This window comes from Panonychus citri, unplaced genomic scaffold (genome assembly GCF_014898815.1).
Source record: "Panonychus citri isolate SS breed McGregor unplaced genomic scaffold, ASM1489881v1 Contig00049, whole genome shotgun sequence".
In the NCBI taxonomy this organism is placed as follows: domain Eukaryota; kingdom Metazoa; phylum Arthropoda; class Arachnida; order Trombidiformes; family Tetranychidae; genus Panonychus; species Panonychus citri.
Window position 1 is genome coordinate 748,648 of NW_026515454.1, and position 17,805 is coordinate 766,452.

The 17,805-nt window shown below is 30.4% G+C and overlaps 4 protein-coding genes and 1 non-coding gene across 6 annotated transcripts in view; 2 read left to right on the top strand and 3 right to left on the bottom strand.

Annotated features, from left to right (window-relative positions):
- Positions 1-89: 89 nt before the first annotated feature.
- Positions 90-3,930, top strand: LOC128385457 (dymeclin-like). The gene is made up of 8 exons (XM_053344324.1): positions 90-307; positions 472-828; positions 928-1,077; positions 1,343-1,558; positions 1,628-2,333; positions 2,581-2,694; positions 2,810-3,373; positions 3,454-3,930. Exons 2-8 carry the CDS (start codon positions 686-688, stop codon positions 3,604-3,606), a joined length of 2,046 nt encoding a protein of 681 aa, XP_053200299.1. The 5' UTR covers positions 90-307; positions 472-685; the 3' UTR covers positions 3,607-3,930.
- On the bottom strand, positions 3,907-5,072 carry LOC128385466 (uncharacterized). Of its 2 annotated transcripts, none has more exons than XM_053344334.1 (2): positions 4,943-5,072; positions 3,907-4,835 (listed from the first exon to the last, which is right to left on the bottom strand). In XM_053344334.1, exon 2 carries the CDS (start codon positions 4,647-4,649, stop codon positions 4,158-4,160), a length of 492 nt encoding a protein of 163 aa, XP_053200309.1. In that variant the 5' UTR covers positions 4,650-4,835; positions 4,943-5,072; the 3' UTR covers positions 3,907-4,157. The 2 variants fall into 2 exon arrangements, with proteins under 2 accessions (XP_053200309.1, XP_053200310.1); XM_053344335.1 differs by having other exon boundaries at positions 3,907-4,713; positions 4,943-5,068.
- A 46-nt stretch (positions 5,073-5,118) lies between these two features.
- LOC128385459 (glycerophosphocholine phosphodiesterase GPCPD1-like) lies at positions 5,119-10,028 on the bottom strand. The gene is given in 11 exon segments (XM_053344326.1): positions 5,119-5,591; positions 5,693-5,992; positions 6,543-6,786; positions 8,016-8,031; positions 8,116-8,190; positions 8,274-8,366; positions 8,459-8,513; positions 8,997-9,126; positions 9,213-9,332; positions 9,335-9,350; positions 9,566-10,028. Coding segments are annotated over 11 exon segments (1,461 nt in total). The 5' UTR covers positions 9,830-10,028; the 3' UTR covers positions 5,119-5,443.
- Positions 10,029-10,358: 330 nt separating this feature from the next.
- Positions 10,359-17,805, top strand: part of LOC128385458 (vesicular glutamate transporter 1-like) — a 35,031-nt gene continuing 27,584 nt past the window's right edge. Inside the window, exons 1-4 of the mRNA XM_053344325.1 lie at positions 10,359-10,580; positions 10,760-11,309; positions 11,429-11,521; positions 12,088-12,343. Coding sequence (XP_053200300.1) covers positions 12,152-12,343 — 192 coding nt within the window. The 5' untranslated portion in view covers positions 10,359-10,580; positions 10,760-11,309; positions 11,429-11,521; positions 12,088-12,151. The remainder of the gene's footprint in view (positions 10,581-10,759; positions 11,310-11,428; positions 11,522-12,087; positions 12,344-17,805) is intronic.
- On the bottom strand, positions 17,051-17,132 carry Trnal-aag (transfer RNA leucine (anticodon AAG)). The gene has a single exon. It is a non-coding gene; the product is annotated as a tRNA-Leu (tRNA).

The window sequence follows — 17,805 nt, forward strand, 5'->3', positions numbered from 1 at the left end:
TATTCTCTGTCTAGGTGATGACGTTTTCTTTTTTTCTTTTTCTAGTTCTCTTTCTTTTCTATTCTTTTCACTTTCATGTTCTCTTTCATTTCTCTTTCTCTCCTTCTCCACGTCTCTTTTTCCATCTGTTTTTTATATAATCTTTTCACTTTTCTCTCAACCATTTTCTCTGTTTTTTTTTATTCTAATTGTAACAATTAACTGATCATCTTTTTTTTTAAAGTGAAAGAATTGATTGTCCATCGATAATATTTTCTACAATCTATTTGTGATTAAATCAAATCTCCACCAACACCAAGGAATCAATGTAATATCCATTGTGGAAGCTCAATGATTATTTTTTTTCTTCTATTCTCTTTTAATGAGATAGTTAATTAATCCATCTTTTTTTTCTGTTTCATTTCTTTATAATCCCCATCATATGGTTAATCTAAATTGATTTTTCTAATCTGCTTTGGGTTGGAAATTAAGTGGAAATCAATTTGTTTCTCTTGTTCTTTTTCTCTTTTGGTGACCGGTGGTGATTCCCTTTTTTGGGTTAAACCCTCAATTCTTTTGCATATGTACCAGTGTTTTGGTTGATTCTTTACATTGGAATCTCTTTCTCTCTCTCTTTCTTTTGGAAATCAATTGTATTCTTTTCTTTCTAATTTATTCTAATTCACCCCCTTCTCTTAATTAACTGATGGGCATCACACACAGTGCATTGAATAATCTGAAAAGCAATGAACATCTCAGTAAATTTGCTTCCAGTCAACATATTCCAGTTGAAGATCCCTTTTGGGATGATATGCTTGGTTTCTCCTTTAATAGAACAATCCGAACCTTGTAAGTTAATGAGAAAAAAAATTCTCTCTCTAATCACCAGTGTAATTGTTGGAAAAAAAAATCTAATCTATTTCCTGTTTTCTTTTTCCTCACTTCCAGAGAAGAAACCAAACTATTGGAGGAACAGGTACTTCCTCTTCTGGATTCACTTCTTAATCACAATTTAAGTTCAAATAATCTTGGTTCCTTGGTTAAAGTTCTCATTGGTAAATCAATCGCTCTAAAAGATGAGCTCAATAAAGAGACAAGGTATCAACAATTAATCCAAATTTACTATCACCCAACAAAAGGTCTTATATTTTCAAAATCTATATGAAGATCATCAGATAGATTATGTTAATTGTTTACACATTCATGATGTGGCTTCTTGGTGATGATGGTGAAGATTTTACTTTGCTTGACTTATCAGCTGTCAATTCTAGAATGGATTTAGTGTTTTTATCAAAAATCATCATGGAAATGAGTTGATTGATCAATGATTTTAATTCTCTATTTTCTAAATTTTCTTCTCCAGTCAAAATGTTTTATTATGTCAAACATTTAATTCAATGTTCGTCATTAGGTGTTGCTCGAAACACTTGATACAAACCCTGACCGAGGAAAATGTCCTGAAATATTTTGTTTCTCGAACCATTGGACCTGGAGGAAAAGAGATAACTTCAACTGGAACTGAAACCATGGAATCACTAATTAACAATCTAGTTTCAATACTTGTTGATATTCCATTAAGGTTAGTGATAGTAAATTCAATCCAAAAATGAGATAAAATGATAATTGTTTTCTCTTTTCGTATCCACAGCGATTTCTCATATGCTCTTCACTGTGAAACGATTAATCTTCTGTTGGTACTTCTATCAGTTCAAATGTACTCGGCGAAACCAGCAAACAAATCGGTCATCTACAGATGCATCATGAAAAAATGTGCAATCCATTCATTACTATTAACCAAGTGTCTTATCAATAATTTTATTCGTCAAGATATTCCACCTCGATCTGATGGAGGTTCTCTCATACTTGACCTGGCCTCAGGCCTTTGGAGTGCATTAACATTAGGCTATGGGAAAAATGCTACCGATGAATCTGTTAAACCAGTTTTAGCTCGATTAAGTTTAATCCTATTATTAGTACTAACTTATCATTGTACAACCGATTCAAATCCCTATCGTGAAGCTTTATTCAACTGTTGTGATCTCCAGGTTGATAGTATTGGTGTTGCCAGTTTGGTTTCTGGTTTCAAGATGAACTTTAATCAATTATTTACTACTCTTTGTACAACCCAGAATGATGATCAATCAACTCTCCTTCTTTACATGTTACTCCATAAGAATCCATCGTTTCGAGCTTTCTTAATCAGCCGAACATCACAATTAGATGATTTAACAATTCCCGTTTTAAAAATACTTTACAATTCCAGTGAGAAAAGTTCACATCATATCTACATGGCCCTGATTATCCTTCTAATCCTTAGTGAAGATCAACTATTTAATCAATCTATTCATGATATTGTAAGTAAAACAATCACCAAACTAATCAACATCTTTGCACAATTGAATTGACACAATTATTATTATAAATATTGTCAAGTCTTGATCTGTAAAAGTAATTGTTTATTGGTTGTATTACTTTTAGATTATGTTACCTTGACTACTCAATAATAATAATAATAATGACGATTGATAATGATAATTGTACAATGATATAAAATTTTATTGCTGAATTAACTAATTGTTTTCTCTTTAATATCTTTTACAGACTCTTAAAAATATAACTTGGTATACAGAACGAACTCTATCCGAGATCAGTTTGGGTGGATTAATCATTCTGGTGATCATCCGAACAATTCAATATAACATTTCTAGAACAAGGGTAACTAATTAATAGCAATTTAATTAACTAACACGTATCATAAGCACATGAGAAACAAATTAAACTTTTACCACTAATTGTTACCTTTTTTTTTACTTTGATTATTTTCTTGCAGGATAAATTTTTGCACACTAATTTATTGGCAACTTTAGCAAACATGTCTAATCATTTTCGACGATTAAGTCCATACGTTTGCCAACGATTGGTAACATTATTTGAGAGAATATCAAAAAAATTAACCAAGATCTTAAACAATCAAAGTGTTAATAATTTAAATGGGAGCAGCGGGTCAATTGGAATGGGACCAGGCGGTGATTCGGGTGAAAAATTGTCCGATAAAGATACCGATATAGCCTCGACTGTTGGACCATTGGATTCGATGCAGGATACATCGATCTACGAAGAGGTGATTCGAATGCTATTGGAAATAATTAATTCCACTCTATCATCTCAACTGATTCACAATCCAAACTTGGTTTACCAATTACTTTACAATCGTCAGGTTTTTGAACCTTTCCAAAGTCACCCCTCATTCCAGGATATTATCATGAACATTGACACAGTATTGACCTACTTTTCAAATCGAATCGCTGCCGCTGAGGATAATAACTCTTCGGTTGCCCAAGTGTCCGAGATAATTCAAAATTGTTCCCTCCAATGGCCAGCAGATAAAATGAAGGTAAACATAACACCTTAACCTGTATTCGTAATATTTAAATTAATCAATTGTTTTTTGTTTCTTTTATTTTTAAATTACAGAAATTTCCTGAATTAAAATTTCGCTATGTGGAAGATGATAAACCGGAAGAGTTTTTCATTCCCTATGTTTGGTCAATAGTATTCAAGTCATCGGGAATCTATTTCAATACGCTGAATATACTTTTATTTAATCCACATCGAAATGTTATTTAATTCTTCAGACTAAATAATCTTAATTTAAAAGCAATCAAATTTGATTATAATTGGAAATCATTTCAATTTTGATTCAAACGAAGGAGCAAAAAAAAGAAACTTTTTTCTCGGTGAGAAAAATTCGTATTTAAGAGTCTATTTGTTTGCTCTCGAATCGAAATTATAAATGTTAAAAAAGGCGAAAAGTTCCAAAAATTGTCTTGGAATTTATTGGAAATTCCATCCATTGATCTTCATGGGGAGAAGAAAAAAAAATTTAATAAACCAAAATCCGTCAAAACGAAAATGAATGCGTCAAAATAAAATTCGAATGTATCATTGAAACTTTCACATTCTTTTCTTTAATAATATCGATTACATTTGGAGTTTTCTTTCTTTGCATATGATTATTCCAGAGAATAGAAAGTAAATGTCAATAAGAATCTGAGAATTCCAAGTAAAAATCTTTGTTTTTTTTTCGGCACAAAGAGAGAAAAATATTCCATTGGTTATCAACAATCATCGAGATGAAAAAAAATCAAATGAAAAGTTGATCTAAATTGTTGATGAATTTAAAGTTGTCCACAATTCTCAATGATGATCTCCTCTTGAGGTGACCCACTTTCCGTTCCCAGAGCTTCAATGGCAAGAACCACTTCCATCCCTTGAATGACCTTACCAAAGACGACGTGTTTACCATCCAACCAATCGGTGACCGCAGTGGTGATGAAAAAGGACGACCCGTTGGTGTTTGGTCCTCGATTGGCCATGGAAAGTGTTCCAGGGGAAACATGATTGAGCTGAAAATTTTCATCTTCAAATCGTTCACCATAAATGGATTGTTTTGATTCATCTTCGCTTATCTTTCCACCTTGGATCATGAATCCAGGGATAATCCGATTGAATCGAGTCTTCTTGTACCCATAACCAGGTCGATTAGTACACAGGCCGATAAAATTGTCAACCGTTTTAGGGACAATGTCAGATCTCAATTCGACCACAATTCGTCCCAATTGTTTACCATTCACCGAAACATCAAGAAAACATTGAGGTAATGAAGACATTGTATTGGAAAAGGTTGATGCACACAAAGAGTTAATTAACTGATTATACAAGATTAATTGACTTCTTTTTCGGTTGACAGATAATATAGAAGATGACAACAGTGGTTAATTAATGAGGAAAGAACAATTAAAAAGGTAAGATTGATGAAAATGGTGAAAATCAATAATAAGAATAAAGTAAATAAACTATATAGTAAATGAGAAAAGGATAAACAACAAAGAGAAAAATAAAAGATAATTCTAATTATAAATGAACAAGTTGATTAAAAGATAATTTAAAAATGAATACCAACCCTTTAGAATGTTAATTAGTTGATTGGGTGGAGAAAATTAATCAGAAAATTAAACAAATTAAAGTAAAAATGGATAATCAGATGAACAGAATTTTTCTCACAAAAAAAAGGTAAACAAAAATTTTCAAAACATATGATTTTGCTTTCATACAGAAAAACAAAATTGAGAAAATCAATTTAAATTAATTTAACCAATAGAATCAAACTATAATTGTTGATTCAACAGTTAACTTATTATTTTTTTATTAATTTTATTTCCGGTGATCATTCAATTGAGAAATTAATACCTGTAAATGATGCTAATTTATAATTCAGGGCCTTGGGTTGATTATTGAAAAGGGGATTAGTTAATTTAAATACTTTTGGTTATAATTTAGTCTGGAAATTTGAGTAAAATAGCAATTAAGCAAGTTAAATCGTAATAGATCAATGATTGCAATTCTCAATATAATTGGCTATAGGTGATAGATGGTATTGATTGTTGACTTTTCATTTGTGAAATCATTTATCTTGGTTAATTGTTGAACTTGGATCAACACTGAAAACATTAATAGTTGCTGACAATTTCCTGGCAACGGGCATGTCCCCAGATGATGTTGAAGCGGCAATTGTGGATTCGAGTAGTTTCTTGGGTGAAATTACATCAATTCTAAAAAAAATGAGAAATAAAAAAACATCAAGTTGTAATTAGATACAGAACTTAATTAGTAACAAGGGAAAATGATTATTAAAGTATTAATTATTAATTACTTGTCGTAGATAACACCGTGAACACCTTCATTGATTAAATCTTCAACAATTGAAGTTGTGTTGATTGGATTGCCATAACAAAATAAGAGTAATCCTTTGTTGATTACATATTTAACCAATGATTTATCAGTGATTAAATTTTGTGCATAACAATTAACTCCCGAGAATGCCATTGCTGATGCATAATAACAGGCCATTTCAAGGCAGGTCATTCTTTCTAGATCGGAGGTCATTTTAACCATACGATCTTCAGTGTAAGTCAGAAAGAGAACTGGAAATTTTTTCTGTTTCAAGCTAATCCTGTTAATTAGATAAGAAAAGAAAAGCAAAAATCAAATTAGATTATGTTAGTTAAGAGTAGAGAAAAGATAATTGTGATCAAGACAAAAATTATGATTAGTTACAACGATTAATCAGAGCACTCAATTGTCAACAGTGTTAAAACTTGTTGTGCAATAACAGTGGCAACAAGATTATCAATTATATGTAACAAAATTTACAATCAGTTACACCTTCAGAGACATTGACACAATTATATTTTGTTAATTGTGATCAATGTCTAATTGTAAGTTTGTTACTTCATTATTAAGTGGGTAGGGTAAGAGGGTGTGAGAGGGAAGATTAAGTTAATTGCACCCTAATGATTAAACTTTTGTGGTTGAAAGTTTGATGGAAATTACAATCAGCTAATTGTAATTTTAGAGTATAAAAGATGACAAATTGTTTGATCAATTGTGTCATGAATTATTAATAGAATGGTTGATAATCAAATTGATTCAATTGTGTCTCAACTAATCAAAATTAATTGTATAAAGGATGTTGTCTAAGTTAACAGGAAATAGTTAATTACATGGCACAAACATCAGGATCAAATGATGAGAAAATTATATCACGATTATTGTGATGATCAAAAACTGTCTTCAAAATTGTATCAACGAAATGATTAAGATCCTTGTAACAACCACTGCCCGTTTCATATTTGACCTCAACGTTAAAAGCACAAGGGGTAACCGTGTTCAATGCGTCTTCCAATCTACAGAAAGGTTGATTGTCTTCAGTATCATCGGCATGGAAATCAAATGGTCCATCATGATCTGTAAGAGAAATTAAGCAAAATGAACAAAAATTAAACTGAGAAAAATGATGATAAATAGTAGAGAGAGAAAAAAATTACCCTTACCGCGTGAAGGTCCAAGCTAATTAATATTTGATACCAATTAATTGTCATGGAATATGAAATAATTAATCAAAGTGAAACAATCAACAGATAATCAACTTACCTTCAATATTTTAAGCTGTTGATAAGTTAAATCTTTAACTGGAATCTCTAGAATTTCAACGTCATTTGATCCTTTCTGTTAATTGTAAGAAATCAAAGCACAATTACGGTTAAAAATCAAGAGAAACTCAATTGTAATCTTATAACAATTTGATTAACCTTTGTTAGTGATACGTTGACGGAGAAATCGTGATACAATATTGGAATATCGTCCTTGGAAAGATGAACATCAAATTCAACCATATCAGCTCCCTAGTGTGAGAAATAAATTTACATGAAGATTAGTTTAGTTCTTGATTGTAGACTAATTAAAATTGATCCAATATAATTGACATTAAGCTTACATGTTTGATCGCATGGTTTAAGGATAGAATTGTATTCTCAAGGATATTATCCGATCTGTGAAAAATAAAATAAAAAGTATTTAATTAGTTGAATGTTTCAATTTTATGCCATTCAATCAGAATTTGATTGTTTAGACTTGAAAATAAATTAAAAGTTAATTATGGTAATTGGATAGATCTTGAAAAGGTTAATTCACGATTTTGATTTTTACAGTGATTAATAGTTAGTCCTCTGTAAATGATTTTCTTACACTAATTTGGTTATAAATTAAATTGTTACATGAGTTATGATGGAGAAAATAAAATGGTTAATTAATATACTGGTAAAGGTAATTGAATTTTGTTCAACCAGACAGAATTTTTTGACTTCTTTCCTCAAGGTAAAAGGACCCCAACCCTTAAATTAACCATCAACATGATTAATGGTAATCAATATAATGATAATCCTTCAATATTAATTGTCTATTACTTCAAATGGGTGGGATAGTTCATTTACTATAATAATAAATGTTTCTCTTGGACGGTAATTGGACTTACAGGTCATTTCTTCGGCTAACTCCAGCTCCCCGATGACCAACATGGACTCCATTTTTGAGGAAAATGTTAAACTTAGAACAAGGCTCCTGGTCCAATTCAAATGGATACGGTTTAACAATCAAGTATTGAACTATTAAATTAGAGAGAGAAAAATTACCCTTACCGCGTGAAGGTCCAAGCTAATTAATATTTGATACCAATTAATTGTCATGGAATATGAAATAATTAATCAAAGTGAAACAATCAACAGATAATCAACTTACCTTCAATATTTTAAGCTGTTGATAAGTTAAATCTTTAACTGGAATCTCTAGGATTTCAACGTCATTTGATCCTTTCTGTTAATTGTAAGAAATCAAAGCACAATTACGGTTAAAAATCAAGAGAAACTCAATTGTAATCTTATAACAATTTGATTAACCTTTGTTAGTGATACGTTGACGGAGAAATCGTGATACAATATTGGAATATCGTCCTTGGAAAGATGAACATCAAATTCAACCATATCAGCTCCCTAGTGTGAGAAATAAATTTACATGAAGATTAGTTTAGTTCTTGATTGTAGACTAATTAAAATTGATCCAATATAATTGACATTAAGCTTACATGTTTGATCGCATGGTTTAAGGATAGAATTGTATTCTCAAGGATATTATCCGATCTGTGGAAAAATAAAATAAAAAGTATTTAATTAGTTGAATGTTTCAATTTTATGCCATTCAATCAGAATTTGATTGTTTAGACTTGAAAATAAATTAAAAGTTAATTATGGTAATTGGATAGATCTTGAAAAGGTTAATTCACGATTTTGATTTTTACAGTGATTAATAGTTAGTCCTCTGTAAATGATTTTCTTACACTAATTTGGTTATAAATTAAATTGTTACATGAGTTATGATGGAGAAAATAAAATGGTTAATTAATATACTGGTAAAGGTAATTGAATTTTGTTCAACCAGACAGAATTTTTTGACTTCTTTCCTCAAGGTAAAAGGACCCCAACCCTTAAATTAACCATCAACATGATTAATGGTAATCAATATAATGATAATCCTTCAATATTAATTGTCTATTACTTCAAATGGGTGGGATAGTTCATTTACTATAATAATAAATGTTTCTCTTGGACGGTAATTGGACTTACAGGTCATTTCTTCGGCTAACTCCAGCTCCCCGATGACCAACATGGACTCCATTTTTGAGGAAAATGTTAAACTTAGAACAAGGCTCCTGGTCCAATTCAAATGGATACGGTTTAACAATCAAGTATTGAACTATTAAATTAGAGAGAGAGAAAATTAGTTTCAATTATTTGTACACTTGTCAAGAATCACTATTCACAATGCCCTTTGCTATTTACCTTTAATTGTACCCACAACATTAAGCTCAGTGTCAATGATTGGAGATTGAACCATTCCAGGAGATTTGTTCTCAAACATGGCAAAAGAAGACACTTTAGGCTTTTCATCATCAGCGAAAAAAATTCAATTCGAATTCCCTACAAAAGAAAAAAAGAGAAAACAACATAAGAGAATATCAGTTAAATAAAAAGAACATTTACCGGTTAAAAAGAATAGAACAAAAAAAGCTAATGACTCAACCGGTGAAAATGGAATAGAAAAAGAAGCAACAAAGAGAATTTCTTTTTTCTTTTGCCCAATTCCAATTTAAACCAATTTGATTGTTTAAATTAAGAGAAATTAATTAACTTACCGTGAGATTGTTTTTAGTAATTGTTTTGAACAAGAAATAATCATCTGAATATTTAATACCTTTGGATGGTTGAACAGCAAAGGTCGATCCATTTTCGTTTAAAACTGTAACATCAAAGGTAACACGTTCTTCATCAGTAGATGATTGGCTGATTGGTGAAAGGTGAATTCGAAAATCATAATTTCCATTGTAAATTGATGAGGATAACCAAGAGATTGGACTAAATGGAATTGAAATAATGAAACACTTTTCACTCTTTTCCATTTTGGAGTAAGAAAAGAAATTAAATCTAATTGTTTCACAGAAAACGAAAACAAAACAATCAAAATATTGAAAAGAAAAAGAAAAACAGTCTTAAAATCAAATAGAGAAAAAAATTCCAAACAAATGAAAGCAAATAGAAAATATCAAAAGGAGTTAACAAAATGATTAGATGAACAATTAAATCACAATTAAAATTGATTCACTTTCATCAATTAATTTGTTGGAAAAGCAAAAAAAAATGGATAAGCTTGAAAATCGTTGAAGAAAAAGTGGCTCCATCTGTTGAGCGAAAAAAGTGACATCGAATTTGGAAGGGAAAAATGAAAATTCGAAAAAAGTTCTGACAAAGGAAAAGGAAGATTCAAGTTTCTCTCTGAAACTATCGATTCAATGATATAACAGATGGCGACTTTGAAAATATTTTCTCCGATAACTATTGAATTCTGTTGATGCCCATACATGAATATATATATATACTTTTAAAAGGAAAACATGATAGAAACTCACATATACTACAGAGAGAGAGAGAGAGAAGAAGAAGACGAAGAAGAGAAAAAAAGAAAGAGAAGATAAACTTTTATATATTCCTTTTCTTCGGTGGTTTCATGATATTCTCCCTCTCTCAAGCTCCCACCTACTTCACCCCTTTTCACTTTTTCTCTTGTCTCTCACTCGAATCCTATCTTTCATCATCCTCATAATCTAACATTCAGCCTGCCTTTTACTGTCCAAGTAACTGTTCATTGTAAATGTAAGTAAATTAAATGAAGAATCAAAATTAACCATAGAAAATGATTATACCTTAATTGTTGGGTGAAAACAATACACTTTCTCTTTCTTTCCTCTCTCTCTCTCTCTTTCTTTCTTCCTTCTTTCTTTCCTTTCTCTCCCTTTCTTTCCCTTAACTCTCTGTCTATTTCAAATCTTAAGACAAAGAGAGAAAACAAAAAGTTAATTAGTTAAATTAATTACAACCACCGACCATAGATTATTATTATTACTATTATATTATTGGAAATCAATTTTTAATCAAGTTTAAGGTGAAACTAAAAAGTGAACAATTTACTTCAATCAACCATCAAAAACTAAAATCAACTTAAATCATCATATAAATTGTTCTGAGTTTGCTTCCAATTGGATATAAATTTCAATTAATTGTGGTTTTATGCAAACTTAATCATCTTCAAATTGTGAAAGTTCAATTTTATTCAAATTGTTCTAATTGTAATCATAATCAAATCTCTACATTCAACCTAAAATCCTTTGAATCGTTGGGTTTTGTACCTTTGGAGTGTTAATTGTCAATATAATTTCATTTTCCATCTTAAATTGTTTAACTTTACGTTAACCCAAACGGATACTTCGAGCTGGATCCCGAAGGTGAAGAACCTCCCAAAAAGGTCTTTGGCTTTGACCTTGGGGCTGCGTTTACATCGGCAAAAGATCAACTTCGTCTGTTCCGTCAGCGAGATAAATCAGAGTAAGAATTGAACGAAAAGGAGAGAGAGCAAGAGAGAGAGATAAAATTGTTTTTCCATTCGAAAACAATTCAAATCTTAATAATTCTTTATCTTCATCATTTTCTTTTCCTCCTTGTAGACGATTAACTGATTTTCCCAATGAAGAAGATGAAAATTATGAACTGCCGACTCTTAAAAGTCAACCATCAGCAAATCCTCCCGACCTGATAGGGTAAGTAAACAGTAAACAATTAACTAATCACAATCAACATAATAACAATAATCAACCAACTCAAACAAAAAGCAGAAAAAGTCAACAAGTCAAACATTAGTCTTAAAATTATTATCAAACTTTTATCAATAACTTACAGAAGAAAAAATAATCACTAATTGTTACAATTTAATCATCATAATCAGTTGATGATAAACAATCAAATATTTTGCTTATTTACCTCATTCGATAAACTTTAATTGCAATCTGATCACAAGATTGTAATTGTTAAATTGTTTTTCCCCATTCAAAGACAAATCTAATGAAAATTTTTTACCTTAATCCTCATCTTAATCCTTTACATCATCATCATCATCAATTGTTATCACCTAAATTGAACAACAACAACAACAACACGTAATCTACATCTTATCAACACCCACATGATTCCAACTCCCACCGGGATTTTGTGTCTAATTGTTGTGATTTAATGTTTATTGTGTTACTTTTATCATCTCTGTGAAATCCCATGGACTTAAATAACAATAACGATGAACCACCCACTCGATTGATGTTGAAATGCTAAGTAGAAAACTTCAACAACAAGAAGATGCCCGATTGCGAAGTGGTAACCGTGAGTTTCTCACTCGAATGGACACAATTGTCGGTGAACGAACTGGACTATCCCGTTATGTTGACCCAGAGTGTCCCTGTTGTAATCTGTCAAAGCGTTACACCATCGCCGTCCTAACCTCAATTGGATTTGTAATTAGCTTTGGAATCCGTTGTAACATGGGAGTTGCATCAGTTAAAATGTTTTCAAATTCAACAGCAACCGGAAAGGTAACAACTCATTTCAACAATTTCAACAATTAACCCTCATTAAAACTCATTCAGATTCATATCAAAAAATCAAGTTAAATATTACATGATATTATCATCGTCATCATTTTATTTACAAACATTGGGAGTGAAAATGTTATCATCAAAATGATATAAACTTTTAGCTTCATTTAGTAATTTTTATTTTATATACTAACTTTACACATCATCATGATGATATCATGAAACATAGTTATGACATTGAGATGAGCCAGGAAGATGAAATTGAGAGAGAAAGAGAAAGAGAGGGAAATGATGATATATAAAATGATAAGTTTAGTTTGAGAATATGAAAAATATATAAGTCACAGAATCGACGGAGTACAGAATCGAAGTACAGAGTTTGCGTGTTTCCATTTAGTTCTGAAAGTGAACATGAAGAAACGAGGAACAAGATAGAAGGAGAGGAAAAAAATTCGTCAAGTCAAACAGATTCATCATGAAAGATACTAAGTTATTCATTTATTATATCATATAACTCATATAACTCATCATGACTTAGATTTCATGGTAATTTTGGTTTCATCAAGTTTGAAATTTTCCACCTTAACAATGTATTCATAAGCTTTTACAGATGATTCCCTGATTGTTAATGGTGTAAATATTTCAATTTTAATTGTTGTTGAAATTGTTACTTTTTCCTTAAACATTTACATTAGTATGAGCACGAAAGTTTTTTTTTATCAAATCATTTTCTTATTTTCACTCATCAGAATCATGAATTATCATGCAAAATTTTCAGAGTGAGAGAGTTGATGAAAGATTAGGAGGAAAAGGAAGAGAAAATGATAAGTAACAGTTTCTTCCTCTTCTCCTGTTTATTTACACCTTTATCTTCATCATCATCTTTATCTAATGGGTTTACATAGACTCTCTCAGAACTCTCTCTCTCTCTCTCTCTCTCTCTTTAATTGTGATTAAGGTTCATGTTGGAAAGTTAAGGTTTGAACGTCATTCAGCTTGACAACTCACATGGTAATCATGATTGACGAGCTTGGAAACCAACATGAAAAAAGTTCAGATGATTCAGAACATTATTCTGGTGAAAATGAAGAAGAAAAAAATCAGATGAAAAGACATTATATCAATTAGAAAACAGTTAATGAAGATAAGCTATTGTTACTGTTATTTTTTATTCACTTATCATCTTAATCATCATCATCTTCTTCATCTTCAGGTTCATCGATTTAGTGATTATAACATTCAATTGATGATTAGTTAGATAATACAATTAACTTTTCCAACCATCATGACGATCATGAGAAAAGTCAAAATTCAAATAAGAGAAAAGGTTTTCAATTTCATCTCGAAAACTTGTAAAAGGAAAAATTTGAAATTCTAAATTGTCTGAATGAAGAGAAATAATCAAAAAAAAACTTTCAATTACAATTCTCATTGATTACCATGAACAAAATATTCGAAAAGAAGAAAAAATGATTTACTTTCATTAATTTTTCTCTTCAAACCTCATTCATCATCTCGATAAAACAACACATTACCTTTTCCTCATCTTCCACCTCCCACTCTTATATACCTTCACTTTGCATCATATTCCTTATAACACCTTCTTCTATCATCATCATCATCATCTATTAATAGCCTAGGGCGATGTCTACAAGGTCCACATATGAGAAGTAAAAAAAAAGAGCTTCATAGTACAAGGTTGAAGAAAAGCTTTGACATATTTCACTTACAAGACGCGAAGATGATGAAGATAAAAGGATACAGAAGATGAAAGAAAATGATGATAAAATCAATATCTTTCTTCATCTTCCTCCTCATTAATTTCAATCTTCATCATCATCATCCAATTCACTTCCTATTGATGTCCTAAACACCTTCATCCAAATGATAATAGTCAATAGACTAACCAATATACAGAATGAGAATGATATTCACAATCAATTCTTATATATAATCATCACCATCATCTTATTCATCTTGATATTCATGATCAGAATATCTCATGAATTTTCACTCCCATTTTCTCATCTCTTATCGTATTCAATTCATGGGTTATACAAAATAATAATATCACTCTTCATGATAACCTAATAATTTTCATCTTTCATATTGTAAATCAGAATCACAAAATTACATGAATCTTGTAATATCAATGAAGAGCAAAAATATTATCATGAAATTTGATGAAAATTTCAAACTGATTTTAAAACTTTCACATTACATGAAACTGAGAGAGAGAGAGAGGATGAGATTTAATCCATTTCATATATAAATCAGAATTCAAGTTAATTATCATCAAAATTGATGAGGAAAATCATTAATTATCATTAGTTTTATCCTTCAATCAGTGAATATCTAAATGAAAGTTATTAATTGTTGATTAGCATTATCTCATTTACTTAATATTGATTATCATCATTAGTAATCGATTATGTTGATTACTGATTAACATTGTCATTAACGTTGATGTTTAATCATCAACTAGATTACATTAATGTATTTGCCTTTGAAAAGTCAAACAATCATTGATTATGATTATAATCATGATGATTTAACTTTTAAATTAATGTTTACCTTTTGTTTTTTTTCCTAAATATGAATCGTTCATTTTAATAATGATATTTACAAATCTAAATCATTGAAGGTTGATTGTTGACAATTTATTCAACCATCATCACGATATCATTATTATCATTTGAACAGTTGAATTGTTTCAAATATTGATGATTTGCTTTTAAATTGTTTCAATGGTTTACAAAGTGTATAATTTACATGATAATTGTGCCTCTTAATTGTTAAACAAATTAACTAATAATAATATGATAATTGAGTTATATTGAAAAAAGAAAAGGAAAAAAAAATATTTCCTCTCACTCTCAGGAATCTGAATCTGAATCTGGAATTCAGGTGAAAATTATCATGATGATGATGATATAAAAAGCTAAATAGTTTTGTACTAATCAAAGACAATTATCTCATCTCATCTGATCAGTGATTAAGTCAAAATTTCAACAATTAAGAGAAACAATTAATAAACAATAAATTAGATTCTAAATATCAATCATGTAGTAATCTGATTATCATGAAATTCATTGAGGATAAAGTTGATTTGACTTTTTGTTTGGAGAGAAAAAAAAATCAATATTGATTATGATTAAAGTTAATTGTGAGTAACTTTGTTGCTTTGGTGTCAATTGATTGTTGGAAACCAAATTAAATTAATCTAATACAAAATTTCAATTTTTATTCAAAAGTAATTTCCTGTTGATTAACTCGGATGGTGATAATTAATATCATCAGATGAATGAATTTAATTACGATTATATATTAATGAATGGAAGGAAATTGTTTCCAGAAAATATCAGAATATTTTTCACTCTTATTGATGATAAAAGGGAGAAAAGAAAGAAAGAAAGAGAGAGAGAGAGAGAGAGAGAGAGAGAGAGAGAGAGAGAGAGAGAGATATTAACATGAAGATCAGCTGTTACCATGGTAAAGTTCAAATTCTGTTTACATGAGTTGGTGAAAATCGAGTCAATATTTTATGAATCATTTGAATCGATAATTTCAATTTTCAATTTCTCTTTTCTATTAATTAACCAAATTTAACTGATGAGTAACTAATTACACGAATAAGAGTCTCTTGATTTTACTGATGATTTACTAATTGTTCAGTTAATGAGGATGTTAATTTTTTTTCAAGTACATGATGTTAACTTTATCATTATTATATCATAATAATCAATGTTGTTGTTGATTGTTCACTAACTGAAATTCTTTATGAACATGGTAACATGAGATTCTGATGGAACAAAAAAAAGTTCGAGCAAAAGAACAGAATCCAAATGGAATCGAATGGACTTGGAGTTTATTTCTTTATCTTCATCATCATCATCATCATCATGAGAAAACATTAAAATCAAGAACAGTACATCTTTCTCTCTTCATCTTCTTTCTCTTTACCTTTATCTTCATCATCATCTTTCTTTATCTTCTTTCTATTATATTAATGTTGTTACTCTTCTTCTGCTTTTTTATACTGTTTTACCAAACAGAATCCGATCGATATTCTGACGATTCTGGGTCCATTCAAGCATTTTCATGATGAAGAAGATGAGAATGATCAACTCAATGTTTTATCAATAGAAAGTAAGAGAGAGAGAGAGAGAGAGAGAGAGAGAGAGAGAGAGAGAGAGAGAGAGAGAGAGAGAGAGAAGAGAGAGAGAGAGAGAAGAAGAAGGGAGAGAAGATGGTAAGATGAAGAAAAAGAAACAATAAGATTTCCAGTGGAGAGATAAGGGCGAAGAAAAGACAATCTCTTTCTCTTATTATCTTCTTATTGTCTCTCTTTCTCTCATCTTCTTTTCCCTTTCTTTTCTTTCTCAACACACATAAAAACCAAAAACATTTCCTCTTTCACTTTCTTTCTTTATCTTCTCTTACATTTCTCGCTCCTCTCAGCAATTTAACCTAAACCATATCTCTCTCCCTCTCATCAACCGTATAAACACACACTCACATACACTTAACCTAGAAACTCACATAACAATCTGAGCATTAGATATAAGATTCTGAAGCACAACGATTATCACTCATCAGAATCATCATTTGCAGAATCAGCGAGAATTTTGATGAACAGCTGATGGTTGATGATCTTTTTTTCCACATGAGTGTTTTCACCATGACAATGAAAACAAAAGGTGGTGGCAGCGGTGGGATTCGAACCCACGCCCCCGAAGAGACTGGTGCCTTAAACCAGCGCCTTAGACCGCTCGGCCACGCTACCGACTTATCAAATTTCTTATCCAAGTAACTAGTTTATCTAACCTAACCCAATCTAACCTAAGTTTCAAATTCATTAACTCAATAGATTATATTTATTTGGATTAAAGATTATCCTTTAATCAAGAAAAGGAACCTGATTATTTATTTAATTATTTTCACCTTTCACCATTAATAATCCGGTTAAGTCTATTTCCCTAGTCAATTGTATTATTTTTATCATTACTTGATATTCAATTATTTTGATAACGTTGATTATGTTGATCATCACCATTATGATAAATATTTCCTGATTATTGATAAAAATAATTTTAGGAAATGGATTTAATGGGAAATGAATGATGTGTCTCTCTACTCTTTTCATCTCTCTGTAGATTTGGGTATTATTTTTGGCTCATTTTCACAAAGATCTCCCATCTTACTCTCAGAAAAAAAGCTTTTTATTCTGATTCTGAATTAGAACTTTTTTCCTCTTTTCCTTTAGTTTTCTCTCTTCTTTTTTCCGCCTTCTATTCCCTCTCTGAACTTTACCTTTTCCACTAAATTTCTTCTTTTGCAATTCAAAAAGCAGGCGTTTGTTTTATATCTACACTTTTTGACTTAATACTTTTTCTTGCCTTTCCAAAGCTTATCATGTTATCTACATACACAGAAAACAGTCAACATTGAAGGAAGAC